The sequence below is a fragment of the Balaenoptera acutorostrata genome, chromosome 6 (assembly GCF_949987535.1).
Source record: "Balaenoptera acutorostrata chromosome 6, mBalAcu1.1, whole genome shotgun sequence".
In the NCBI taxonomy this organism is placed as follows: Eukaryota; Metazoa; Chordata; class Mammalia; order Artiodactyla; family Balaenopteridae; genus Balaenoptera; species Balaenoptera acutorostrata.
Genome location: NC_080069.1, coordinates 43,194,276 through 43,222,071, shown reverse-complemented (window position 1 = coordinate 43,222,071; position 27,796 = coordinate 43,194,276). Strand labels below are relative to the sequence as shown.

At 45.3% G+C, this 27,796-nt stretch overlaps 2 protein-coding genes across 7 annotated transcripts in view; one reads left to right on the top strand and one right to left on the bottom strand.

Annotated features, from left to right (window-relative positions):
- Positions 1-12,015, bottom strand: part of FAM219A (family with sequence similarity 219 member A) — a 54,730-nt gene extending 42,715 nt beyond the window's left edge. For 4 of the 6 annotated variants that reach the window (XM_057548984.1, XM_057548985.1, XM_057548987.1 and 1 more), the window contains exon 1: positions 11,654-12,015. In XM_057548984.1, coding sequence (XP_057404967.1) covers positions 11,654-11,713 — 60 coding nt within the window. In that variant the 5' untranslated portion in view covers positions 11,714-12,015. The remainder of the gene's footprint in view (positions 1-11,653) is intronic. The other 2 variants (XM_057548986.1, XM_057548989.1) reach the window with 1 other exon arrangement.
- Positions 12,016-12,309: 294 nt separating this feature from the next.
- DNAI1 (dynein axonemal intermediate chain 1) overlaps positions 12,310-27,796 on the top strand; it is a 60,140-nt gene continuing 44,653 nt past the window's right edge. The window contains exon 1 of the mRNA XM_007177001.2: positions 12,310-12,492. Coding sequence (XP_007177063.2) covers positions 12,463-12,492 — 30 coding nt within the window. The 5' untranslated portion in view covers positions 12,310-12,462. The remainder of the gene's footprint in view (positions 12,493-27,796) is intronic.

The window sequence follows — 27,796 nt, the reverse complement described above, 5'->3', positions numbered from 1 at the left end:
CAGCCCCTGGCGAACAAAGGATCTGAAACAAGAAGTTCCATCAGGAAGCTGATAAGGAGGCTAATAGATGAGCAAACCCTGGGGGCTGACTGGTTCCCTTTGGTGCCAGAGTTTTCTACCATCCCCCAATTTGGTCTCCCTCCTCGACTCCATGTAATTTTCCCTCCTCTTCCCCAAACTACTTACTAGCCACCACCTCCTCCCTACGTCATTATCCCCACTTGGCCTTTCTCTAAGCTTATGATCTCCTCTGAGCCAGGGCTGGAAGCAGCAGGCTTGCTGAGAGCAAAGAGGACTTTCTGGAAGCTGAAACCCTCAGGGAACCCCTCTGGGATTTGCAGGAGGCCCAATGGAGGCCCCTCTCACCAGCTGCTGCAATTTACATGCCAATGTGACTGCTGGCTTTCCCACCAGAAGCAGGCCTGCTCCTGGACAGAACAGCTTGTAGCATTTGGTTTTTGTGGTAAGGAGAACGTGAACCCCATGCCTGCCACACAAAGAACAGGACATCCAGGGTGGCACTCTTGCCTCCCTCTAAGAGCTCCAGATATATATATATTTTCATCTCCAGGAGGATGTGTGCAAGTCATCCAGTGGTGGAAGATCCAGGTAGGAGTTCTTCATCAGCAGAGCTAAGTTTTTTGCTCACTAAATATTACACATCACAACTCTATTAACAGCTTTTCCAGCCTCACAACAAAGTGGGCAGCACAATCATCAGCTGTGCTACCAACAGGAGGGCGGCTGGATTGGCTCTCCCATGTTCTCCTGCGTCTTTCTCTCCTGAAAGCTGACCTCATGGTGCAAAGGGAGAGGATGGAGAAAGGCCAGTCTGTAAGGGACTCAGACTGCAAACTCAGCTGGGAGCCCCCACCCCACTTCTGGGAGCAAGGAGCAAGTCCCTCCTTGTCAGAGCACTCAAGCCCTTTCTCACCCTGTGGTCTGAGCTCAAACATCACTTTCTCATAGGAGCCTTGCCTGACATCCCCAATCTAATATGGGAGGCTGTATTATTCTCTCTCATGTCTTTTCTGTCACTTGTCATAGTTTGTCATTGTAATTTTGTTTGTGCGCTTTATTTGTTTAGTATCTTTCTTTCCCACTGGATTGCCAGTTCATAAGGGCAGGGACCATGTTTGCTTTATGTATCATATTATTCCTTGTGTCTGGTATAGTGTCTTGCATATATCAGATGCTCAAAGGATATTTTTTGAGTAATAAATGAGTGCCCCAATCCATGTATCCCCCTGACTCTCCCACAATTCCCCACGTGTACCTTCTACTCTGCTAACGAACTCCCACTTAGTCATCCCCCTCTGGGTCTCTCCTGCTCCCCTCCTTAGAATCACCTCCTCCCCACTCCTGTACTCATTTTTAAAGGATGCAGCTGTAGTCTTCTGTAGTTCTGTTTCATGAGAGCAAGTTTCTTCTTTGTCAGACTGTGAGCTTTGGGAGCAGAAGCTATCTGCCAAGGAGTTAAAAGAGGAGTTGGGGTGATGAGACTTACAACACAACACATCAAAGTGTACACTCCAAATCAGGATATCATATGTATCAAGTTATATGCCACAGGTTATAGAGGCTTTTGGGCTTGGTTGAGAACTCACTAGAATAGTCAGAGAAGGCTTCCTGGAGAAGGGGAGTTTATATGGACCTTTGAAGAATGGGTAGGAGCAGAATAGGCAGAGAAGAAGAGGGGAGAGAATATTTAAGAGGAGGCCTCAAGATGCCAATAGGTGAGAAGAGGTGAAGGGCCTGGCTGGACCTACCAGGAAGAAAGTTGGCATGAATGGTAGAACGTATGGCCACCTGGAAAGGCAAAAACCTAGTGTAGATGCCTCAAAAGCCAGTGGAGAAATTTAAGTTGATGCAGAAGAACTGAAATTAAGCCCCAGATTGTGAGAGAAATATCATGGGCCTGGGAATCAGGATACCTGGGTTCTAGTCTAGGCCATGCCAACCTCCAGCTGGGCAATGGCCAAGCCTATTTATCTTTGTGGAATTCTGCTTGCATATTTGTAAAATAGGCAAAAATTATTTTCCCAATCTATTGCACAAGGTGGAGTTCAGGTGCTTTGGAAACATCTTTGCATCTACCTTAGAAAGAAATTTAAGATAAGGATAAGACAACTGCATCCATAAACTTCACACAGAGACAATGTTTTAAGGCCACAGGAAAGGTAGAATGGAGAGTTCACATCTTATTGAAGGAAAAGAAAGGACACATGAAGAATGGGGCATTTTTGTGATTGGCCTTGAAAAATAAGAAAGATTAGCAAACACATACTAACAGAAAACAAGGAAAGTGCTGCTCATACTAAGTTCCACAATGAATTTTTTGGGGCATGTTTATATTGCACATACTTAACAGCCATGTTTATTGCTAGAATGTTGTTCCTAGCTCCTTTACACAGACTGTGGCATTTTGCAAAGAGCAATGTGTCTTCTAGGTGCCTGGCCTTTGGCCCAGTTTAGGAACTGCTACCACAGGAAACGAGAGGCAATGGAGTCCAAAGATAGAAGCACGTCCACACTCCCACCTAACTGCCCTGGTTCCTCCCTGTGAAGCCACAGATAATATGAAGTCTAACCATCTTTCTTTTCTTAACTCCAGCCCTTTAGGCATTTGAAAACCTTAAAATGCTTTTTCTAAGACTGTTGTTGTTTATATTTTGTTTTGTTTTGTTTTTGCAGGTTGAACAGCCTCAGTTCTTCCAACTATTCTCACAGGACATGGTTTTGACTCTTTCATCATTCTAGTCCCTCCATCTTTTGAATAATGACATCAGCACAAAATGCAGGACTTTAGATGGCACTGACCAGTGCAGAGTAGGACTATCACCTCCTAGGACCTGAACTTCAAATTTCTATTAACGTAGCCTAATAGCACATTAGCTTGTCTGGTGGCTGTGTCACATAGAAGACTTCCATTAAGCATCTGTCCACATAAGCATTAGCTCTCTTTGAAGGTCTGCCCTAGTCTACCCACTCACACAGCCTTAGCCTGATTCCTATTTAAATTCCACATTGCTGAATTCAGCCAGCTACATCTCTGAGAATAAGAGTCACATTACACACATGTGGTAGAGTTTCTACTAAATATGAAACCGCCACCTCACTAGCCCCAGTGGACTCTTACCTGTATTAGCAGCCAGCCTAACCCAAGATGTCACTCCAGGTTCTTGCTTTGATTCTACATTGCTAAGGCAATGTGTCCTGAGTTCAATATAACAATATGTACAGCTACTAAATATGATCATGAAACCTCGACTGATGATAATGGAAGTACAATATCAATATTTTGGATAGTGGCAGCCCCACTGTAATCTGTACTGGTCAGATCACATGGAGAGGGCTGTGTCTACTTCCAGGGGTGAGAAACTCAAAAGTACCCACTAGAGCAGCCAGAATGACTAGGGATTTGGAAACCAGACTCCAGGAAAATGGTGGAAGGAAAAAGCAAAGCGTTTAGCCTGGGAAAAAGAGTGCTAAGGCTGTAGAGCCGACGGTAGGGCCTTCTCCTCGCCAGGAACTGCTGGCTTAAGGATCTCCTCTTGTAGCCTACTCCTTCTTCTTGCTCCTTCAGCCAAGGGCTTATAGTTTCATCTTAAGCATGGCCAACACCTTATGAGATATTTATGAGATCTCTTTCTGAATCTGCCTCTTTTCCCCTCTTATCTGCTCAGCAGAGTCAAGGTTCTTCCCTCTTACATGGCCTGTTTCCAAAGGATTATTTACTTTATATCAAGTCAATACTTCAAAAACCCACGCTGAAAATCAGGGGAGGAAAGTTCAGTTTTCTCCATTCATTTCTTAAAGAACCATATCCTAAGACTCCAACCCTCAGTGAAACAGATTGCTAAGCTGGCTAACATCTCCAAGAGACTTCTTTTCCTGTGTTCTTTGCCTAGGATAACTATGATGATTCAGGGCTGCCAGGATGGCAAGCAGAAGCCTAGAACTGATGTTTCCCCCACTGAAGACTATGGCAGACATGGAAACTCAACCATGTCACTGTTTCTCATTGAACCAGGACTTAGCCTCAGGATCTACCTTAACACATGCTCCAGGCAGCCCCTACTGATCAGTGGGCATTAGCATAAGGGGTGAATAGAACTGAGGCATGAAGCACCACACCAGGATTAAAAGTAAAATACGAAATGGGTAAAGTGTACAGTATATGAATTACATCTCAATGAAGCTGTCAAAAAAAGAAAAAAGAAAAGCTAATGGTGAAAATGCTGATTTCACCAAAGCAGCGTTTAGTAGAGGGACCTGGGAAGTAAACCCCCCTCAGCATTGTCTTGAGAAAAACGAAGCACCTGACCTCGTTTGGTCAGAAGCAAAAATATTTGCTTCTGCACCTGCCAAAGTTCACTAAGAACTTCCTACTGATGGCAACAAGTTCAGACCCTGACACAAAGCAGCAACATCCCATTAGAAACTAGCATAGGGCAAAATGGCGTGGGTTATAAAAGAGGCTCAAAAGAGCTGGGAAGAATAGAAATCTAGACCCGATCAGAAGAGAGACTAATTTCTAAGTCAGGGTTTCCCAAAGAGCATTTCATGAAACACAATGGTTCTGTAAGACGTTAATAGATGTAACATGAAAAAAGGTTCCATAGTTCTGCAAGTTTGAGAAACACTGGATTAAACAAAGCTGGAAAGATTTCTTTATTGCAGGGCTTCTCAGAGTCTTTAAAATGCTAGTAAACATTGTGATAGGATGGAGTTATAGGGTTTCCGAAAGGAATTTGTCTATAGGTACTTTTTTCCCCCCATAAAGTATCTCAAAGGACCAATATTCCTGAGAATATACTATAGGAAATGCTGGTCTGAGCCATGCTTGACTGAGAGCTTCACTAATTCCTTTATAAGGATAAACTTGGGAATTAATATGGGAACTATAAATCATTTATAGCTTGTACATAATTATGTTTAAGTTAACTACATAGTAAAATATATATGGTTCTCACTCCATAGTTTGGGTGCAGTTAATTCGATAAAACTTAGTTAAAGTACCCCTTCAGGTATTGTTATAAATAGATAGATGGGGTGGACTTTGGTTATGACAGCCAAGAGTCTGGTGATGGAAACAGGCAAAACCAGGACAGGAACCACCGTAGCTGTGCTCATTTCTGCCTGGGTGTGGCTTCTTGTCATACTTAATACTTCCCAGGGCTAGAATGGTCATTCAGAGAACATTCTTTATGGCCATTAGTCCCCTCTTACTTGTGTACACACTCACATACATCATCATCATCACAGAAACTTAAAATTCACCCTCAAGAAACACAACCATCTGACCCTCAGTTTGACATCTCTGAATAACAACAACAAATTCAAGTACACATTTGCTTGAACTGGCTCCTAAGAATGTAAAATCTAGAGGGATCTCCTACTAGCCCCCATCTACCCGTTCCCCAGCCCAGACCCTCTGGGCCTTCTTCCTAGACAACCTCCCCACTCCCTAGAGCCCAGGAGTTCACTCGGCTGCCCCACAGTGAGGCCGATGGGTCATGTGCCAATTTCTGAACTCCAGAGCGGAGCCAGATCCACAGCTGGCTCCAGCTCTGCCCCCTTCCTGCCTTCCTTTCTCCGCCCAGATGGCCAGATTCCCACCAGTCTCCTAAGGAAACAATGACTTGCGAGCCTGCTGAGCCACGCCTCTTGTTTCCTTCAACCAGCACCTCTGGGTAGCTGCCCTGAGCCTGATTCTCCGCTTCCTGCCTCCTCTGGGGCTCCCTGCACCAGTTCTCCCAGGGTCTGCTGGAAAGCATGAAGCGGCTAAGCCAGGAAGCTAAGTCTCCCATGTCCCCTTTCCAGACACAAGGCTCCACCTGCCCTCACAAGGAGGGTGGAGGGTCCCTGAAGCTAATCAGGTTCAAGTGAGGAAGGCTCTGTTTTCCATCTCTGTTCACTCTGAGCTATAGTCAGTCAAGGGCAGCAGGCAGTTGGGGGTTGGAAATGACTCAGCTTGACTCCCAGCAGCCATGGAGTCAGGTAGCCTCCTGGTACCATGTGCCTCCCTGCAGAGGCTACACTTGGGGCATCTGAGAAGCCAAGTCACCCCTGAGCAATCTCAACCCAGAAGCCTGCTCCCTTGGCACAGCTTGCCTGGAAGATATCACCCTGGGTGCTGTTTCTACACCAAGTGCAGCTTTCCAGGCTGGTCTCAGAGAAAGGAGGTACATGTCCTTTTCCATTCTGCCTCTTGCAAGTGAAGCAGTAACTCATATATCCATCCATTCTAGAGGAAATCAGTGAAAGGGCCCAGCTCAACCAATCAGCCAGAAAACCATAGGTTTGACCAGAATGACGGTAAAAGCAAGGCCAGAAACTGCAACAGAAACACTCTCTCAGCCAACAAAGGATTTTATTTTTCCTTTATCAAAGTGCTTCGGGGGTTGGGGGGGGAAACAACCTACCATGGCTCCTCACTGCCACCAATTCACTTGCATTCATCAAAGCAGGTTACAGAGGAAAAGTATTCACTGGCAGATGAGCACACTTAGCATCCTTTTGAGGCTGTGGGGCTAGTGTCACTCTGCTCTTTGGTTTTTCAATAACCCCAAGATTGCGGCTTCAGAAGCAGAGCAAAGGAAAACAGCAGCCTTCTCCCGTATAAGCAGTCCCTGAAGCCAAGAGGTATACAGACCCCCTCAAATTTCCTGGGGTGGTGATGGTACCTCTTGCCATCCAGATATATACATGCCAGAAACCTGGGAGTCATTCTGGACTCCCTACCTCTCCACCCCACCTCCAAACAGGTACCACATCCTGCCTATTCCACTTTATTAGTCTCTGTACATAAATGTCCCCTCTCTCTTTCTGCTTTAGTGTAGGCCTTTGTCATCTCTTGCCTAGATTATTATTATACCCACCTTCATATTCGTTTTCCAACCTCCAATCTCACCTTTTCCAATCTCTCAACCACTCCTGGAATGATAGTCCTAAACTCAAATTGGATCATGTTATTTCCTTAACTATAACGCTTTATTCATTCAAATGCACCCTTTCGATTCTGCCTCTATGCCCTTTGCCTGGAACTCTTGTCCTCACCTCCTCTTCTTGGTCTGCCAAGTTTCTAGTCCTCTTCTAAGAGCCAGTTCAGCAATGTCTCCTCTGTGAAGCCTTCCCTGACTACTTGACGAAAGGCCTTACTGTTTTCCTTTGGCGCTGCTGGACCTGGTTCTTACTTCTTACGGTGCTCATCACCCTGAATGCCTCAATCTGTCTTGACTGTGTATATCCATCCCTGGAGCAAGAGGCTGTGTTATCGAGCTCAGCACAACAGTCAGCAGAAAGTAGGTTCTTAGTGTTTGTTGACTGAGGAGATGAGCAATAAGGGAGGAGCTGGAGGTCTGAGCAAACCTGACCCTCACTTTGCAATATAGGAAGAGAGAGAAGGGTGTGCCTCTTCCTAGAACCTGAGAAATGCTACTGGGTCATGAGTTACCTGGACCATTAGGAGAATCCACCCTTAAGCTGAAGAGTCCTTTTACTACAAGGAGGTGACTTAAGGCTCCCAGACCACAGAATACATGTAGGTCAATTTTCCATAGTGGCTTCTTGCTAGCTTTACAATGTTCCCTCTGCCACTTTCAGGAGCTGCTGTGACCCACTCACTAAATTAATGTCCTGACCATCCCCATCCCTGAGCGCAAGGAGTCAGGAGGAGTCTGAAATTCCTTTCCAAGCTCACGTGGTCAAAGGGTCAGAACCTCAGCTTTCCTCATCTTCTCCCAAGCAAGGTGTCACTCTTTCCTAGGAATGCCCTACATTGATCACCACTCTTTCCTAACGTGTATCTAAAAGCTTCCTGTAGCCATTTGAGCCCATCTTTCTCCTGGCCACCCCCTGGAGAGATCTCACTTATCTTTATCTGTAAAGTACCTGGAACTGAGCATATGCTTGTGAACTATACAACTGAGTTAACGGATAACCTGGGTTTCAGTGAGGCCAGACTAGTATTTCTCTCAAGAGCACAGAGACCCTGTCCAGTGCCATATGCTTTCCCCGCCCCCCACCCCCCCAAATCTCTTCCTCTCCATTACAGCCAAAGAGAAGACATAGACTGTGAGGCTGTACCAACCAGCCCAGCAGACAGACAGTAGGGCCAGAGAGCCTATCCCTGCTGCTCATACAAACAATAGCCCAAATTCAACACAATTGCTCAACAGAGAGCCTTGGACAGCTGGGAGCTTCCCTAGATCAGTAAGGTGTGTGGCTTGGCCATAGAACTGACATACAAGGTGTGCCTACCCCTGTCTTTGCGAAAATCTGTGCTCAGAAACACTCAGGATTGTCTAGGAGATAGACACAGGAGGAGGGGAACCCAGGGACTAGGTCTCCCAGAGGAGCTCTCATTCCTTTCATAAGGAGACAGAAAAGAAACCTTGGGGAGCTCTCAGGGAGAGGCCCAGGCCTGGTTCAGCTGCTGCGATGCCGCCAGGCCAATTAAATAATTGGTGTGATGAGGAAAGTAGGGAGGCAACTCCCTTCAGGCAAACTCCCACCCCAGACAGGAGGCTCCGTGCAGCTGTGGCAACAGCAGCAGCAACAACAGAGCAGGGATCTCTTCCTCTTCCTCCTACTAGCTGAGAACTAATGCTTAAATTAGCACCTTGGAAACACCCAGTTCTGCTGGCTGCGCCTTCTCTCCTAGCTCCTGCCGCTCCCCTGGGCCTCTTTTTCACGTGCAAGTTTCTCTTTCAAGTAAATTAAAAGAAAGATGTTTTCCACCTACAGTTCATCTCTCCAAGTAAGGAATGGCCTCTGGATTCTTCCAACCACTATGGGTGGGAGAGCGTTATTTGATAATCAAGCCCATGTGACAGGCCACTATCGGTACAGCTTGGTCCAGAAAGGGGCAATGATACTGACACAAGCATTGCCTTGTTTCCCTTAGGGCTTAAGGAGACAGCCCCGCCTCTGCCCTCAGAGGGACTCACACTGAGGGGGGTGAGCAAGAACAATAACTTCTGCTGAACTGTGAGCTCCAGGAGGCAGGGCTATATCTGTGTCTATGTTGCTAACCACTGTGTCCCCAGTACCTAGTATATACCTGGAACAGAGCTGGTGCTCAATAAATATTTGGTGAATGAATTTGCTGAATCAATGACGTCAGGTCACTATGATATTCTTTGGAAGAGTGAGGAGCTATTGTTTAAACTTTAAAGAAATAGTTTGTCTTCATTTCATAACTGGGAAACTGAGTCCAGAGAAGAGAGATTTCCTAGAGGTCTTAATAAATAATGGCAAAAAACGAAATAGGTCACAGCTGAGTCTGAGACCCTGGTTTTTAAGGTCTACCCAAACACCCCTAAAGGGCCACTTTGCCCTTCTTTTCTGCAGTATGCCACCTTGATTCCTTATGCCCCGAAATGAAGACTCTTGGGGAAACTCCACACAAGATTCTGCTGGTCTCAATAATACAAAGAGCATTTCAGGAGTTCTGGGGATCCTCTAGACTTTGACCTGGGAACAGTGGTGGAGAGGCAGAGATCTGCAGGGCAATGGCTATGACCCCCAAATGGGGGATGACTGTATTGCTACTTCCGTAAGGCTCTCATTCAACCTCAACAAAGTATCCTCTTGCAGAGAAGGGCTCCTTTAGCCTTCAAGAAAAGGGTCTGAAGGCAATCACAGCTTTTCTGATAAGTGCCTCCTTGCCGTAAGCACTTCTACTTCAGAGCCACACAGATCAGAAGCAGCCCAGGAGTCTTCTGAGGACACTACTCACTCAAACCATCGTTGAAAACTTCAGGCAAAAACAGAGGCATCAGGGACAACTGAGAGAACCTGGTGACCCCTTCCTTCTCCCCTCTCCCTGGACAGCTATTGCCTCCCTCCTTAGGAACCCCAGATGGGAGGCAAGAACCAACTCATTGCTTTCTTCTCATTCATTTGGACCTTCTCCTCCTTCATCTGCCCTCCCTTTTGATTCTTGATTAGATACGTACAACTGGAAGGGCAATCTAGTTTGACAAGCCAGGTTGGCTGGAAAGATAATTCAGAAAGGAGTGTTCTCTTAGCCCAGCCCAAAGTTCTTCAAGTTCATGGGACAGACTTCTCAACCAGGATTTTCCGGCCCTCAAATAACCCAATGATGGCATCAGGCTAGGAAAAAAGTCCAGCAGCATCTCTCTCCCCAGTTTAATATTACACATCTGTAGAGCTTCTCTGTTTGGGCTACTAGAACTAAGTAGTCACAAAAGGGGAAAAAAGACACTTATCTCTGGCTAGGTGGCCTCTAATGATTCTCTCTACCATCCCCCAAAAGGTGTGGCTTAGAGTTGGTCATGGGTCCCTGCCAAGGTCTGTCTTGGCTGCTGTAATGGATAGATTACTTGCTCAGAAAGCCACAAAGCACATCTGTCAGCCAGGGGCGGGGGTCCCAAGGGTAGAACCTGTTCCTCACCTCCGCCTAACACAGAGGGAAGAGGGTTAGGGAACCCCAGAGCTTCAAGACCTGGAGAGCTCTGCTCAGCTCTAGCTGAGCTCATAGAATAGGGCATCCGCACCTTCAGGTTCCTGGCCTGCCTTGCCTCCTTCCAGCTCCCACCTGGGCTCCAAGGGGGAAAGGAGAAGGAAAAGCAAAGCGAACAGAGCCGGGCACTCCCTCCCTTCTCCCTTTCCTTCTCCCAGTTGGAAAGACGCCGCCGCTAGGCCTCGGCGTCTCTCGCCCGGCGGATGTACAAGCCAGTCAGGTAGACGCCCCGGGACGGTGGCCAATGGGTATGGTCTCCCCTAGGCCGGCCTCCGTGCATCGCCCTCCCCCTTCCATCCCCTCCGCGCCGGCAGCGATGACATCATTCTTCCCTGACTCCGGGACCGCGGACAGGCGGCAGGATCGGCGCCCAGCAAGGACTCCAAGCACGTAGGCCTAGGATGCTGGGGGCTCTTCCGAACCGGTGGGCACAGGCGGCTCCAGTGCGGCCCCGCCCCCTCTCCTGCCGGTTCCCCAGCTCTCTCATGTGCGCTCTGGATTCTCCATCTCGCCACCGAGCTCTTTCCTTCCCGGCTCCAGCACCCCCAGCACTCTCTTGACTGCACTCTCTTCCGGAGAAGAACGGAATTCCCGGGTCCTGCATGGATGCCCTGTCCCCACTCGTCCTCTGCCCGGGCCCTGCGTTCCCATCCATAGCCAGTGAACTGGCGGGGAGGCCCCTCCTCCTCTACAAACCTATTCCCGTCCCTCAGACTGACTGCTCCTGGCCCCCTCCCCCGCTCTGAGCATCACAGGCCTCTAGGTCTAAACGCCTCCCTACCTCTCATCCCAGCCCCCTGGGCCTGCCACCGGCGGTGCCTCAAGACAGTTCCCTTCCTTTCCCCGCTATGGGCCTCCCTCCACTAACGGTGTGCACCATTGTGCCCCCGCTCGGTTCCATCCGACGGCGCTCCCCGTAACTCCCTTGGCCTGCCTCCGCTGGCAGTGCTCTCCGCCCTTACAGGCCCCTTTGCTGTCATCCCACGTATCCTCCCACCGTTTTCTAGTCCTCCAAGTCCCCCTCCCCCGGCGATGCGTTTTCACGGCTCTCTACTCCATCCGAGGCGCCCCCTCCGCACAGTCCCCAAGGCTTGCCTCCCTCCCTCCCCCTCAGGCAGCGTCCCCTCCCGGCCCTGGCCTGCCCGCCGCCCGCCCCCTCACCAGCGGCTGCATCTCCGAGTGCGCGGTGGGCACCTGGAACCGGTCGATCTCCTCCATCATGGTGCCGGTGGGCTAGGGGGCCGGGGGTCGGGCGCGGCCAGGGACGCCAACGGGACCGCGCGGGGCGGCGGCCCCAGGAGCCGGGTCGGTGGTGCAGACTAGGCCGCCCCGGACCAGTCGGGCAGATGGAGGGTGGGCACGAGGCGGGAGGTTTGCAGTTGGGCTGAGGCCGGCGTGGCTCCGTCAGCTTGCCTAGCGCTACAGCGACCGTGGCCCTGCAGAGCCGCAGGTCTTGCCTCGCCTCCACCTCCGCCGCCGCCTCCTGTCAGCAGCTCAGCCACTGCCGTGACTCGGCAACTCCACTTCCGGGTCCGGGACACCGCCTGATCCTGCATTATTCATGAGGAGGCGGTGTCTAGGCTCACTAGCCCCTCCCACATGCGGGAGTTCGAAAGGCGCAGCAGCCGGTCATCTGGCCTTAGGGGGCGGGGCTTAGTGGAGCTGGTGGTTCCCCGCGCGCCCAGCCCCGCCTTCCCCTCGAGCAGGGAGGGGGCATCAGAGGCGCCTGCGCCTTGGCTGCAGGTTAGTTGCTGGGTAACCGCGTCAGGGAGGAGCCGATTCCATTCTGCGAGGGCGCGGGGACCCAAAACGTCGGGTGTCCCCAAAGAACCCCTGAGACTGGGAATTGAAGTGAAAGAGAATCCGGATTTCCTGTGCATGATTGAGGGGACGGACAAACTTCTTGTCCTCTGGCAGGGGAGCGTTTTGTAGGCGCTCCAAGTGTTGAGGTGCTTCCTGCTTCTTCGAAGATGCCCCACAAACCACCGCCTCGCAGGCAGGTAACACACACCTCGACCTGCTCTATCCCGACGACCTCTGACCTTCGCTGCCAATGACCACTGATCATACCTCTGCTACTGATCCTTCATCTTCCTTTCCCTGTTGACTTATCTCCCCCCTGTGATTCCTGGCCTGTGTTCCCAGTGACCTCTGACCCTGTCCTGCTCTCTCCCACTAATCCTAGCCTCCTCTCCCACACTGCCCCCGACCCACTGTTTCCTACCACTCTTCCACCTGTCCTCCTCTCACCGTTCCATTCCCTCACTCCACAGACCCAGCCTGACGGGCCCATCCTCCTTAAACCCCCATCCCCACTCCTACCAATATGTTCCTCATCGTCCTCACAGTCTTGTCGCAAATAAGTAATTTCTCCTGCCCTTTGCTGAGTGCTCAGTGCTGGGCTAGGTGGAGACACTGGCCTTTGGGAACTCACAGGAGAGTACAGGAGAACTGTACCGGAGACACAGAACAGATTGTGTGTGGGAGTATGGTTCAGATCTTCTGTGTTGGGAGACTTGTGAGGAGAGACAGTTCAGGCAAAGAAGAAGAGGGCAGAGACTCCTTTCCCATCCCCTTTCACACACTCCTCACTCCAAACTGGCCCCTCCAAGCTGTCCTTGTTGCCACCTGGACAGATGTCATCCCTTCTCACAGGAAACCCAAGAGTCACCCCTCTTAACCCACCCAGCTTCACCCTGAAAGGAGAGGTAAGGCCCAGCTTCTCGAGGAGCTCTCTGTGGTGAAGCCACTCAGTCCTTCAAGAACCACTTTTTCCAAACCGTTTATGAATTATCATTTTGGGACTAATATGCAGTTTCTTGCTTTGTGAGGCAGAACTTCTACTTACTTATTCTTAAATAAGCACTATCTCAGGCCTAGGTATTTTGAGGTTTGGAGACCAAATCTGTGTGCATGCTGTTTGTGACTTTACATATTTGGGTCTGGCCTCCTCTGTATTGTTAGCCTTTGCTCCTTTGCTTCTTTCACCTGGCCTTCCATAGCAGGTGCACCCATCGTTCTTAGATCTCTGCAACCATGGGGAAGCTGCTATTCCCGTATGGCCTCGCCCTAGTTTTATGTCAGGGTTGAACTGTGTTTTGAAGCTCATGTACTGGGCTTGGGGCTACCGACTTTTAATTTACATGCAGTTTGTTTTAAATTCAGCATTACTGAGGTCTGGTTTACATACAATGAAATGGACCATTTTAGCTGTACATGTTGACAGGTTTTGACAAATTTATATACCACCACAATCAAGATATAGGACGCTTCCTCTACCCCCAAAAGTTTCCTTGCACCTCGTTCCAGTCCATTCTCCCCAACCTCCCAGCCCCAGGTAACCACTGATCTGCTTTCTGTCACTCCAGATTAGATTTTTCTAGCAGTTTGAACAAGCTTGGGAATCAGTTTCTCCAGCCCGTTAGGGGAGACATCAGAGGCTAGGTAAACTGAGAGCAGAGAGAGGTGACAGCAGACAGGAGACAGAAACCCAGGTCAACTGGCCTTGCGCACATCAGCACTGCCCCCTGGAGGGAAGGGTTGTTTCAGAACGGGGTAAACATCGGTGTGTGGAGTGTGAGCACAGGCTGGGCTGTGCTGGGTTGTATTCATCACCCTCTTGTCTCATTGAGGCCCAGTCTGCGCCAGTGGTGAGCTGGGTGTGGGACTGCCTTGAGAGCCTTGAGAAGTCCCTGTCATCTGGGAACTCAGTCCAGTTGGGGAGACAGAACACAGGCATATAAAGATAAGGGAGGATGGGATCCCTGGGGCTGAGAGGGAGAGAGACATGCAGGTTGGAGCAGCATAAAAGCTTCAGGGAGGGGGCAGCTACGACTTGGATGCCCGCAGTGGAGAGGGGAGGTCAGGATTGGGTTTGTTAGGGGGCAGAGAAGAGTTTAAACTCCATTGTTTGTATCGCTGATCAAACCTTTTATTGGCTCCCTCTTGCTCTCAGAATAAAGTCCCAAAGTCCAACTTGCTTAGTATGGCCTACAAGGCCTTGCCAGGTCTAGCCTTTGCTACCTACCCTACTTCAGATCTCATCATTGCTCTGTGACGATTCCACAGTCCCAGCACACCCTGAACTGCCCTCACTTCCTGGACATCCACACTGTCTTTCTCCTCTAGGCCTTTGAAATTGCTGTTTCCGTTGCCTGCCTGGTACAGTCTTTTCAGTCTGCTGCCACCTGCTCCATGCCACCCTGCCCCAAATCTCTCTTTCATCTCCTGTTCATACATCACATCTCAGTTTGCCCATCATATTCTCCTATAAGGGATTAAGTCACCTTTCCGGAGGCAGGATAGGGTGATATCCCCACTAGACTATAAACTCTGATGGCAAGGATGGTCTGTCTCATTCATTGTTGATTTCCCTGAACCTAGCACAATGCCTGGAATATATTAAATTCTGAAAAATGAGTTGAATATGAATGCTGAATGCTTCCAATTGTTCTTTGGAAATTTTGATCTGAGTGAGTTTGAAGGATAGAAAGGGTTGAGCCTGGGATGAGGAGATTGGTGGGGAGTGATAACAAGGAAACATCACTGTAGAAGCATACTTTTCTGGGTTTATGTTTGTATCTGCTTTGGTAGCAGGGCTATGAATGGTTCACATTTGAACCACATGCACCCATGCCTTAAGAGCTGGGTGTTGGAAATTAAGAGGACAAAAATTCTGATGATATAAATATTCTCATTTGACAATTATTTATTGAGCACCTACTATATGCCAGGTACTGTGCTAGGTATTGGTGATATAGCAACAAAACAAACACAAATCCCTGCTCAAGTGGAGCTTATCTGTTAGTTAGAGATAAATTGTCAATAAACAAATAAGTAAAATACATAGTTTATAAGGTGGTGATAGGTGTCAAAAAGAAAAATAAAGCAGGGAAATGGACTAGGAAGTTCAGGGAACCAGAAGATTATGATTTAAACATAGCAGTCAGGGGAGGCCTCACGGAGGTGACATTTGAGAAAGATCTGAAGGAAGTGAAGGAATTAGCTATGTGATATCTGGGGTCGGGGGCGGGGAGGCATTCCAGGCAGAGGACATAGCAAGTGTAAAGTTCCTGAGATGAGAGCTTGCTTACACATGTTCTGGATCAGCAAGGAAGGGAGGAGGAAAATGGCAGGAAATAAGGTTAGAGACATGTATCCCTCTACTCCAGAGGGTTAATCAAATAATCATGGCATATTAAATTGATCATGATGAAGCTCCATGAATCATAATTTGTAATTAAAATTCATGAATGTCAGACACCATAAACCATGACCAGCTCAAAACATCACTGCTAATATCCCAATAAAAAAGTGTCCTTCCTGAAAATTTCAAGAATTCCAACTGGCTGCATGTGTATATGCAAGAGGAGCTTTGCATCTTTGCCAAACATTGCCTGGCAGGCAGACTTCTTAGTAGAGGACTGAATTAGAGTCTTCTGTGAACTCCAGTTAAAGGCTAATTTTAGTTTATGACTAACAAGTTTTAGTACTCCTTTATAACTCAGTTATCATAAAAAAAAAAAAATCAAAGTCTGGCATTTTGCTTCAGTTGCCTGTAGGAGCCAAAGAAAAGACTTGCATTTTGGATCATTCTGTGATCTCTTCAGAAGCCCTTCTGGGACAATACTTTTAGAAATATTGATCTTGATGAGGTGTGACTAGGGTAGGGGTAAGTGGGCAGGAGTCGGTGCAAGGCCAGAAGAGAGTCTTAGATGATTCAGAGATTTTGAGTCTGATGACTGGTCCTGGGATCCACAGAAGAAAGGACAGGAGGAGGTGAGCAGACTCTAAAGGAAGTTGATGCTTTGTCCAAAGTAATATCCCTGCCCTTGTGACCCTTCTCCTCCGTGTCATCCTCACTCCCTCACATCCTTCCTTCCTCATCCTCTTACCTTCTTTAAGCCCTAGATATGATCCTGTGCCCCTTTACTTCCTAAATCTCTCAAATCAGACCACTTTTTTCCTATTCACTGCCACCCTGCTAGCCCTACCTACCATCATCTCTCACCTGGAGGGCTGTAAAAGCCTTGTAACCAGTATTCCCCTCGCCCACTCATGTCCCTTCCAATCCATTCTCTACACTGTACCAAGTGATCTTTTCAAGCTGTCAATCTGATTATGTCATCCCTCCCTCAGAATCCTTCAGTGACTTCCTACTGCTCTTAGGAGAGGGACCAGATTTTTAGATAACCCTTCAGGAGCCTGTATGGACTGAAGCCTGCTTGGGTCTCTAAGCCTTAACTTGTTAACACTCTTCCAATTATTGCTGTACGTCTGTTCTATGTGTTGTCCCTTCTTTCTGGAACACTCTTTGTGCCCTCCCTCCCTCACACATGTACTCACTCTTAAGATTCCAGCCCCAACGTCAGTGCCCACAACCACCTTAATGCCCCCTGCCCTGTTGATGAGAAGAGAGTTAAGTTTCCTCTATTTATAGTCTCATTGCCCTTGATCCTTTCTTCCGCAGCATGCATCCCAGGGTGTAATTATTCACTTGTTTGTGTAATTATTGGATTATTGTATGTCTCTCCCATTAGACTGTGAGCACCTTGAGAGCAGGGCCTGTGGGTGTTTTTGCTCACATCTGTATTCTCAGCTCCTAACACAGCGGCCAACACATTCAAAGCTCTCAGTGAACGATCGTTGAATGAATGATGGGATGTGGCTGAGAAAGTAGCATTGGGTGCAACGGAAGCATGTGGGAGGAGATCCTAACACTGATTCTGGGGGAATCAGGGAAGATTTCTAGGAGGAACAACATGATTTAAGGTTTGGACAAGAGTCCAACACGTAGGATAAGAAGGACTGACCCCAGAGAGGTTAGAAGACTACAAGGAAGAATAATGTCCTTCTGGGGAGGAGTGTGTTTATAGGGAGTTTCTAGTGTTTATAGGTTACATGGTCAGTCTTATTGCATCTGCTAATGAAGGTAAGAACTAGATACAACCATTAGATTGAATAATTAGTAAGTCATTGCGGGACCACGGAAAGAACAATTTTAGAGATAAAAGCCAGACTAAATTGAGCTAAGAAGGCAGTAAAGACCCTGTAGACAAGGATTTTTTTTTTTTTGAGATGAAATTAAGACTTGAATATGTTAAATGCTGAGGGGAGGCATTTGCCTGGCATAGATAGAGGGAAGTTGAAGATGAAGGAGATAAATGAAGACTAGAGCCAAGTGTCTGAGGAGGTGGGAGTGGATCAGCTGTGGACAAGAGGTGAAACACTTTGTAACAGGAAAGGAGAAAGGAGGAAGGGATGGATGCAGATGATGATAATTTAGAGGCTTAGTGACAGGAAGTTGAGAGAGTTTTCTCTGCTCTTCCCCTAGTAGTGTTACAGAATTCCTTCTGGAAGTGATAACTAGAAAACAAATTTTGCCAATGGTTGTTCCATTTTGTTATGACTACAGTCATGCTATTTTGAGAGTTATGGTCTGAGGTTTGTCATGCACAATTATCAGATTACAAAACAGCTGTGAGCATTTGAGGCCAGAACTTGATCTCCTCCCCCGTTTACCGTGGAACCTAGCACATTGTTAGTACTCAGTATATGCCAGGTACTTGAATAATAATGGCAAAGGTGTCTTATGCTTATCCCTGGGCTTTGCAACCTGCAAGCTGATGCTGAAGAGTAATTTTGGTTCTTTGGCTCCAGCTGTGAACAAGCCATATGAAATTGTTTTCTGCCAGTTAGGAATTGTTATGGAGTGTTCAATCTTCCCAATTGCTGGGACAGAGTTGTATGGAAGAAGCGAGCAAAGGACATGGCTGTTGATCAAACTCTGGTTTCGCTTCTTTTTTTTTTTTTTTTTTTAATTTTTATTTATTTATTTATTTATTTATTTTTGGCTGTGCTGGGTCTTCGGTTCGTGCGAGGGCTTTCTCTAGTTGCGGCAAGTGGGGGCCACTCTTCATCGCGGTGCGGGGACCGCTCTTCATCGCGGTGCGCGGGCCTTTCACTATCGCGGCCCCTCCCGTTGCGGGGCACAGGCTCCAGACGCGCAGGCTCAGCAGCTGTGGCTCACGGGCCCAGCTGCTCCGTGGCATGTGGGATCTTCCCAGACCAGGGCTCGAACCCGTGTCTCCTGCATTAGCAGGCAGATTCTCAACCACTGCGCCACCAGGGAAGCCCTGGTTTCGCTTCTTTGTATCTCACAACACTTTGTCCTATTCATAGAGTCGCTGTATTCTGGTTTGTGTGGTGTGTTTACGTCTTCCATTTATCTCACTTCCTAGATGTGAGAACCTTGGAGTGGGACTAACTCAACCTTTATTCTTCTTTAGTTGTCATTCTAGCATCTGGTACATAGTAGATGATTAACAAATGAATGAATTAGTTGATGAGTAAATAAGTGACTGATGGAAACGTATGTACTGTAATACTCTGAACCCTAACTTTTCCTTCTGGACCTGCAGAAGAAGCAGCTCATGCCTCCTTTGTTCTAGCCAAAGCACCAAATTCTGTTAACATCCCTACTCCTGATGTTAACCTTATTTTCCTATTTCTGTTCTTACCTCACATCCATTTTCTCATTTACTTATTTTTTCCATGTGTCATACATTCAGCCTCAAATCTTGCTTTGGAACAAATTGGAATATAAATGGATAAAACAAATCTGCTAATCCCTGGACAGACACTTGGTTCCAGGCCTCTGTCTCTTTGTTAATGATTTTCTTCCCTCTGTCTGGAATGCCTAAGCCCATCCTACCTCTCCTGCCTTTTATGAGCCTGGCAAACTAAGGCACATATATTTTAGCTAAGCTCTGTAAGTTGCAAAGAATAGAGGCTCACTCAAGTTACCTCAAGTAAAAGGTGGAAAGGGTGAAGGGGAAGGTGTGTATGTGGGGGGTTGTGGGTAGGTATTACAAATACCTAGAATTAGAATTGGAAAACTATTGGTTCTGAAACAGATATAGGTACTAATTACTTTCTCCATATCTCTCATGGCCTCTCTAATTTTCTTAGCAACTATATTTCATTCCCTATTTTCATTTCCCAAGCAGCCGACTTTTCTATGGTTTCAGCTTCCTCATAACTTAATGTGTTTTCAGCTCATCATGGCCACTCTGGCCTCTTCTATCTCACAAGGATTTCTCCATCAATGTCTCCATCCACCCACCAGTTCTCTCTGTAGTCCCAATTCAAACCCTTGGAGAAGAAATCTGATTGTCCCCAGCTTACCTGTTCATGCTAGGCTGTATCAGGGAGGGATAAGATCCTATGACTCTCCAAGCAGCCAAAGCTATGAGCAGGGCAATTCCCCTTAGAAGGAGATATTGTCTTTCCTTGGCTCCTCCCATGCAAGGTATAACCTGCTTTATTCCAAAATAACTTCTACATTGCTTCTGATAAACCTTTCTCATACATTGTGCAGAAAGGGCCTCAGATTTTTTCCAATCCATTGCCTCCATTCAGGGCAGATATTTACGTTACAAAAGATTCTGTCCTTTACAAAAGTTTTTTGTTTTTGTTTTTTTTAATAGCACATTTCTGCAATGAATTTTTAAATGTATCATACTTTATGTATAACTTTTAAAGACCTTGATATAGGAGACATAGTCTGGCCATGATGGAGCAGTTCATGCTGGACTTGCCATCCCACTATGAACAACTGTAATCCTGGACACAATATATGAGGCAACTGGTTTAGGCATTCCCCCATTCCTAAGGGAAGGAAAACACCCAACATGAGTCATATGTTTATCCTTGCTTTCTGCCTTGGGTCAATTTCTTAATCATGGCTCAGGGAGAGAGATCCAAAGGAGAGCACAGTGATACCAGCAAGATAACCCAGTGTTGGAATTAGCAGGCAATGACTTTAAGGCAGTTGTTGAAAATATATTTATGGACTAAAAGAAAATATTGACTTAAAGGATGGGGAGGGCTTCCCTGGTGGCACAGTGGTTAAGAATCTGCCTGCCAATGCAGGAGACATGGGTTTGAGCCCTGGTCCGGGAAGATCCCACATGCCGCGGAGCAACTAAGCCTGTGCGCCACAACTACTGAGCCTGTGCTCTAGAGCCCACGAGCCACAACTACTGAGCTCGCGTGCCACCACTTCTGAAGACCGCGTGCCTAGAGCCCACACTCCACAACAAGAGAAGCCACTGTGATGAAAAACCCATGCACCACAATGAAGAGTAGCCTCCGCTTGCTGCAACTAGAGAAAGCGCAGCAACCAAGACCCAACACAGCCAAAAATAAATAAATAAAATTTAAAAAAAAAGGGTGGGGAATCTAAGCCCCAAAAATGGAAACAGTAGAAAAATAAATATCAGAAATGAAAAATTTATTGGCTGGGCCTAATAGTGAAAGTGAAGATGGATCCATTGAAATTATCCAATCTGAAGAACAGAGAAAAACAAGATTAAAAAACAAAAAAGACACAGACATAGAGAACAAACATATGGACACCAAGGGGGGAAAGCGGGGGGGTGGGGTGGGGGGTGATGAATTGGGAGATTGGGATTGACATGTATACACTAATATGTATAAAATAGATAACTAATTAGAACCTATCGTATAAAAATAAATAAATAAAATTAAAAAAAAAACAAAAAAGAGGGACTTCCCTGGTGACACAGTGGTTAAGAATCTGCCTGCCAATACAGGGGACATGGGTTTGACCCCTGCTCTGGGAAGATCCCACATGCCGCAGAGCAACTAAGCCCCTGCACCACAACTACTGAGCCTGTGGGCACCCTAGAGCCCACGTGCCACAACTACTGAAGCCCGAGCACTCTAGAGCCTGCATGCTGCAACTACCGAGCCCGCATGCTGCAACTACTGAAGCCTGCATACCTAGAGCCTGTGCTCTGCAACAAGAGAAGCCACCGCAATGAGAAGAGTAGCCCACGCACCACAACGAAGAGTAGCCCCCGCTCGCCGCAACTGGAGAAAGCCCGCACGCAGCAACAAAGACCCAATGCAACCAAAAAATTAAAAAATAATAAAAACAAACAAACAAACAAACAAAAAAAGAGCCTTAGTGACCTGTGGTAATATGTCATATATGTATCTGTAACTTGTAAGTAGTTGGAATTCCAGAAGGAAAAAGAGGAGGGAGAAAAATAGTTGAAGAAATAATGGTCAAAAATTTCTTAAATTTGGTGGAAAACATAAAGTATTATCAGAAGCTCAGTGAGCCCCAAGCAGTATAAATACAAAGAAAACCACACGTAGTCCCCTCACAGTCAAAATACTGAAAGCCAAGGATAAAAATAAAATCTTGAAAGTAGCCAGAGAAAAAATGACACAATGCATAGAGTGGGATAATATGATCATGGCTGACTTCCCATTGTAAACAAGAGAAGTCAGAAGACAATGGAATGTCATAGTTTATGCACTGAAAGAAAACTACTGTCAAGCCAGAATTATATATCCAACAAAAATATCCCTCAAAAAGAAGAGTTAAATAAATACATTTTCAGATAAACTAAAGTGGACAGAATTTGCCATCAGCAGACCTTCACTACAAGTAGTACAGAACAAAGTTCTTTAGGCTGAAGGAAAATGACCCCTGATGGAAGCCCTATCTATGGGAAGGACCAAAAAGCACTGGTAATAGTAAATATGTGACTAAAGATAAAATACTAGATTTTTTTTGCTTCTATTTATTTTCTTAAAAGACATATGACTGTTTAAAGCAAAAATAACACCATTGTAAGGTGAAGCTTGTAATATATATAGAAATAAAATATGTGACAACAACAGGGCAAAGATGAGGTTGTGGTGGTAAATAGAATTAAGATGTGATAAGGTTATTACATTGTGAAATATGAAGTGGTATCTTATTTATTCTTATTAGACTATAACAGGTTTAGGATGCATATTATAAACCTTAGAGCAACCACTAGAAATTAATACAAAAAGGCACAGCTAAAAAGTCAATGGAGAAAATAAAATGAAATACTAAAAAACTCAATTAACACAAAAGAAGACAGAAGATGAACAGAGGAAGAAGCAGATGAAAAATAGGAAACAAAGGGCAATATGTTAAAGACAACCACACCAACACTTTCAATTAAAAGGCAGAGTTTATCAAGCTAGGGGGGAAAAAAAGCAAGACCTAACTATATGCTGCTTATAAGAAATATAGTTTAAATGTAAAGACATAGAAAATTTGAAAATAAAAGAGTGGAAAAACACACCATGTAAATAGCAAGCATAAGAAAGCTGCATGGCTGTAGTATTATCAGAACTAAGTAGGCTTCAAGACCAGGAGTATTTCCAAAGACAAGTAGGGACATTTCATAATGATAAAGTGTCAATTCAAGAGGTGATATAAAATCACAAAAGAGTATGTACCTATTAATAGCACTTCAAGATACATAAATCAAAAACTGACAGAGCTAAAGGGAGACATAGAAAAATATACAATGACAGTTGGAGATTTAACACCCTTCTCTCAGTAATTGAAAGATGTAGATCTGTTAACCAACTTGACCTAATTAATATAGAACCCAAGAACTGCACAATGTTCAAAAAAATAGACCATACACTGGGACGTACAATACGTCTCAATACATTTCAAAAGATTAATATCTTACAGATTTTCATTCAATTCAAATTCAGCATTCATCCATGTCAGAAAGAATCTCAGCAAACTAAGAATAGTTTGACCAAAATGGAATTAAATTAAAAATAAATAGCAGTATCCTTAAAATCCCCAAATATTTAGGTATTAAAGAATGCACTTCTAAATGTAAAATAAAAGTGCAAGGGAAACTAGAAAACATTTTAAATTGGATGGTAATGAAAATATAACATCACAAATTGGGGGGTCATGCTGAAGTTGTACTTAATGAAAATGCGTAGTTTTAAATGCCGATTTCAGAAAAGATTTAAAATCAATGTTCTAAGTTTCTATCTTAAGAAAATAGAAAAAGATGAGCAAATTAAATCCAGAATAATAGAAGCAAAATCTATTCATCGCTTCTATTTATTTTATTAATTTATTCATTTATCTTATTGTTTCATAGAAATAATGAGGAAAAACAATAGAGAAAATTAACAAAGTCAGAAGTTGGTTCTTTGAAAAGATTGATAAAATTGAGAAAACTTAGCAAGGCTCATCAAGAGAAAAAGAAAACACAACAGCCAATATCAGGAATGAAAAGTGAGATATCACTACAGATTGTACAGATATTAAAAAGGATAGTAAACGAATATTATCAACAACTTTATGGCAATAAATTCAACAACTTAAATGGACAAATTTATTGAAAAACACAGTTTGCCTTAATTGACACAAAAAGAAATGGAAAATATAAAGACCATACTTACTTAAAGAAATTGAATTCATAATTTAAAACCTTCCCACAAAGAAACTCCAGGCCAAATGGTTTCTCTGATGAATTCTATCAAATATGTAAGGAATAAATAACACCAGTCTTACACAAAGTCTTAGAGAAAATAGAGGAGAAGGGAACGAGTCCCAACTTACTTGATGATGTTGGTGTAACTCTGATATCAAAATCAAAGCTATTTCAAGAAAAGAGAAGGATAGGCCAATATCCCTCATGAACATAAATGCAAAAAAATCTGACAAAATATTAGCATATCTGTTCCAGCAATATATAAAAAGAATAATATATCTGACCAAGTGAGGTTTATCCCAATAAGACAAAATTAGCTCAACAATAAATACCCAATCAATATATTTCTTCACATTAACAGAAAAAAAGGAGAAAAACCATATGACAAATCATAATAGATTCAGAAAAGAAGTTGACAAAACTCAACATCCACCCACAGAAGATTAGAATAAGGGCCAAATGAGATGATGCACTCCAAAGTGTTTAGTAAACTGAAAGGTGCTGTATAAAGGGAAGGTATTTTTTAAAAATATTTATTTATTTATTTTTGGCTGCATTGGGTCTTAGTTGCGGCATGAGGGATCTTCGTTGAGGCATGTGGGATCTTTCACTGCAGCGTGCGGGCTCTTCCTTGCGGCTCACGGGCTTCTCTCTAGTTGTGGTCTGTGGGTTTTCTCTTCTCTAGTTGTGGTGCGCAGGCTCCAGGGCACGTAGTTTGTGGCACGTAGGCTCTCTAGTTGAGGTGCGTGAGCTCAGTAGTTGTGGCGCATGGGCTTAGTTGCCCCGCAGCATGTGGGATCTTAGTTCCCTGACCAGGAATCAAACCCGCATCCCCTGCCTTGTAAGGCGGATTCTTTACCACTGGACAACCAGGGAAGTCCCAAGGGAAGGTATTTTTATTTTCATCCCTCTGTTGTGACACCCTGAGATTTATAGCTTCCTTTCTGATAAGGACTTCATGGGACCCGGACAACACTCTTTTCAGCTATTCAATAAATGCCCTCAGAATGAGACTCAATTGCCATGTACAGCAGACCATGATAGAATAGTAAAATAATAACACTGCCACTGTTACTTTAGCGCTTACTGAGCGCTGGGCTCTGAGTAAGGTTCTCATCATGCATTGTTTTATTTTATCCTCACAGCAAATCTGAGGAGGGCACTAATATTTTTCTCTACCTTACAAATGAGAGAGTGAGGATTAGGGACTAAATACCTTGCTCAAGGTCACACATATAGTTCATGGCAGAGTCAGGAATCCAGCCAAGGCTAACTCTAGAGCTTCAGATTTTAAACCCTACCCTGCCTTGCCTTCTGTAGCCTTATCTGGGAAGAGTCCCATAGTGTTGGCTTCTTCCCTCTTGGGCTTCCAGGGAGGCATGAGCTTGGTCTCATGTTCCTTTGTCAGCATTCTGAGTACTGTGCTAAGACTGCATTAATAGGAAAAAATAAAAACCCTCTTTAACTGTATTAATTTTTTAAATTCTTAATTAGCATTTTAAATTATAAAAGTAATGCACATTCACTTTTAAACTAGAGAAAGCCCACACTCAGCAACAAAGACCCAACGCAGCCAAAAAAAAAAAAAAAAAGTAATGAACATTCCCTTTTAAAATATTTTTTTTTTATAATTATTTATTTATTTATTTTTGGCTGCATTGGGTCTTCGCCGCTGCTTGCGGTCTTTCTCTAGTTGCAGAGAGCGGGGGCCACTCTCCGTTGCGGTCCGCGGGCCTCCCACTGCGGTGGCCTCCCCTGCTGCAGAGCATGGGCTCCAGCCGCGCGGGCTCTAGCAGTTGTGGCCCACGGGCCCAGTCGCTCCGCGGCATGTGGGATCCTCCCGGACCAGGGATCGAACCCGCGTCCCCCGCATTGGCAGGCGGACTCCCAACCACTGCGCCACCAGGGAAGCCCCCTTTTAAAATATTAAAGCCATGAGAATGAGTATAAGGTGAACAGTGTTGGTTCCCTTCCCCACAATTCCCCAGTCACATTCCCTGAACCCAACTACTGTCAACAGAATCTATATATTCTTCCAGAAATTTTGTATGTACATCCAAATACACATACACACACATTCTTAAAGTAAGCAGATGAGTCATCTGTTTATGTAACTTGCTTTTTTATTTAACAATAAAAAAGCGTGGAGAGCTTTCCATAATAATACATAAAAATTTACCTCATTCTTTTAAAAATATGCATAATATCCCATTGAATGGCTATACCATAATTTATTTAACTAGGCCCCTATCAATGAATATTTAGGTTTTTTCCCATAGTAAAAATATCACAAAGACGGTGCCGCGAGCAATTTTGTACATACGTCTTATGCATATGTATTAGTATTTCTATAGGAAAAATGCAAGAAAGCAGAGGTGCTGAGTTGAGGGGTATCTGCATTTGAAATTTTGGCAGGTATTGCCAAATAACCCTATAAAAATTTTGTGTCCAGTTGGCACACCCACAACGGTGTATGATAGTGCCTGTTACCCTTCATCTAGTGTTTCAAAATTTTGAGATCCCTTTCAACTCTACTTATTGAGCACCTTCTGTGTGCTTGAGACACTGCACTAGGCTCAAGGATTTGAAAGGCAGTCAATGTAGCTGGAGGAAGATTTCTTGGTGAATTACTGTTCCTTTGGGACTAAGAGCTTTTACCCTTTTAGAAACGGAAACTGCAAGCTGGTGAGGTATTTAGTTTCAGTTTAGCTTAATGGAAACCTGTTGGTGAGTTTTAAAATAAGGACCAAGACAACTGAAATGGTAAACGGAGTCTCCTGGGCCCCAGGAAGGAGGATGCAGCATCTGTGGGTTTGCATGCTTCGAAGAGCTGTTCTTTCCAGGAACAAACAAGTTTCAGCCTTGAACTCTTGGGTGGACATGTGAACTGTTGAAGCCTTTTAGTCATCCCTAGGGCAAGTGCTTCCTAGTAAGCAAAGGGCCACACAGATCCCCTGTGGCTGATGGCAGAGCAGGGTCTGTAAATGGGAATAATAATGCTACAAACTATCATTTATTGGACACAGACTCTGGCCAGGCATCACACTATGCATTTTATGTGTGTTGACTCATTTAATCCTCATAACAGGCCTATGATTGTCTTCAGAGGGTATTTTTATGATGCCCATTTAAAAGATAAGGATACTGGCTTCCCTGGTGGCACAGTGGTTAAGAATCCGCCTGCCAATGCAGAGGACATGGAGCAACTAAGCCTGTGCGCCACAATTACTGAGCCTGCACTCTACAGCCCATGAGCCACAACTACTGAGCCCTCATGCTGCAACTACTGAAGCCCGCACGCCTAGTGCCTGCGCACCGCAACAAAGAGTAGGCCCCTGCTCACCACAGCTAGAGAAAGCCCGCGCGCAGCAAGGAAGACCCAACGCAGCCATAAATAAATAAATAAATAAATTTTTAAAAAAAGATAAGGATACTGAGGTTCAGAGAAGACAAGTAACTTGCCTAGAGTCATAGACCTAGCAGATGGCAGAGAAGGGACTCAAACCCAGGTATGGTTGACTTCAAAGCCCATATTTGGGCCCCATGGGTACATCTGATCACATATTTGTTTTTTAAATGTTATATCTTCATGTTAGGGAGCAGCTTAATAATTTTCAATCTCCTTACTTACCCCTAAAATATGTTCAGGGACAAATGGGTTGCTTATACTGTGCAGTAAGTCATATACCAAAACAAGTCTAAGTGCAGATAAATGCCCAGTCGGTGGCAAAAATGATCATCTGTTACCTTGACCAGAATTTTCATTTTCAAAGTGCCCTTCCATGGCTGTGGCAGGAAAAGAGTTGGAGATGACGTGGATGCTGTGTTAGGGATTTTGGGATTCAACTCATGGGTGATGGGGAGCCCTTTAGAGGCTTTAAAGCAGGAGAGTGATCAAGTTTATGTTTTAGGAAGATCACTTATAGTAATTAAGAGTTTGGGTTCAAATTCTGGTCACCTTTGGGTCAGTTGCCTGATCTCA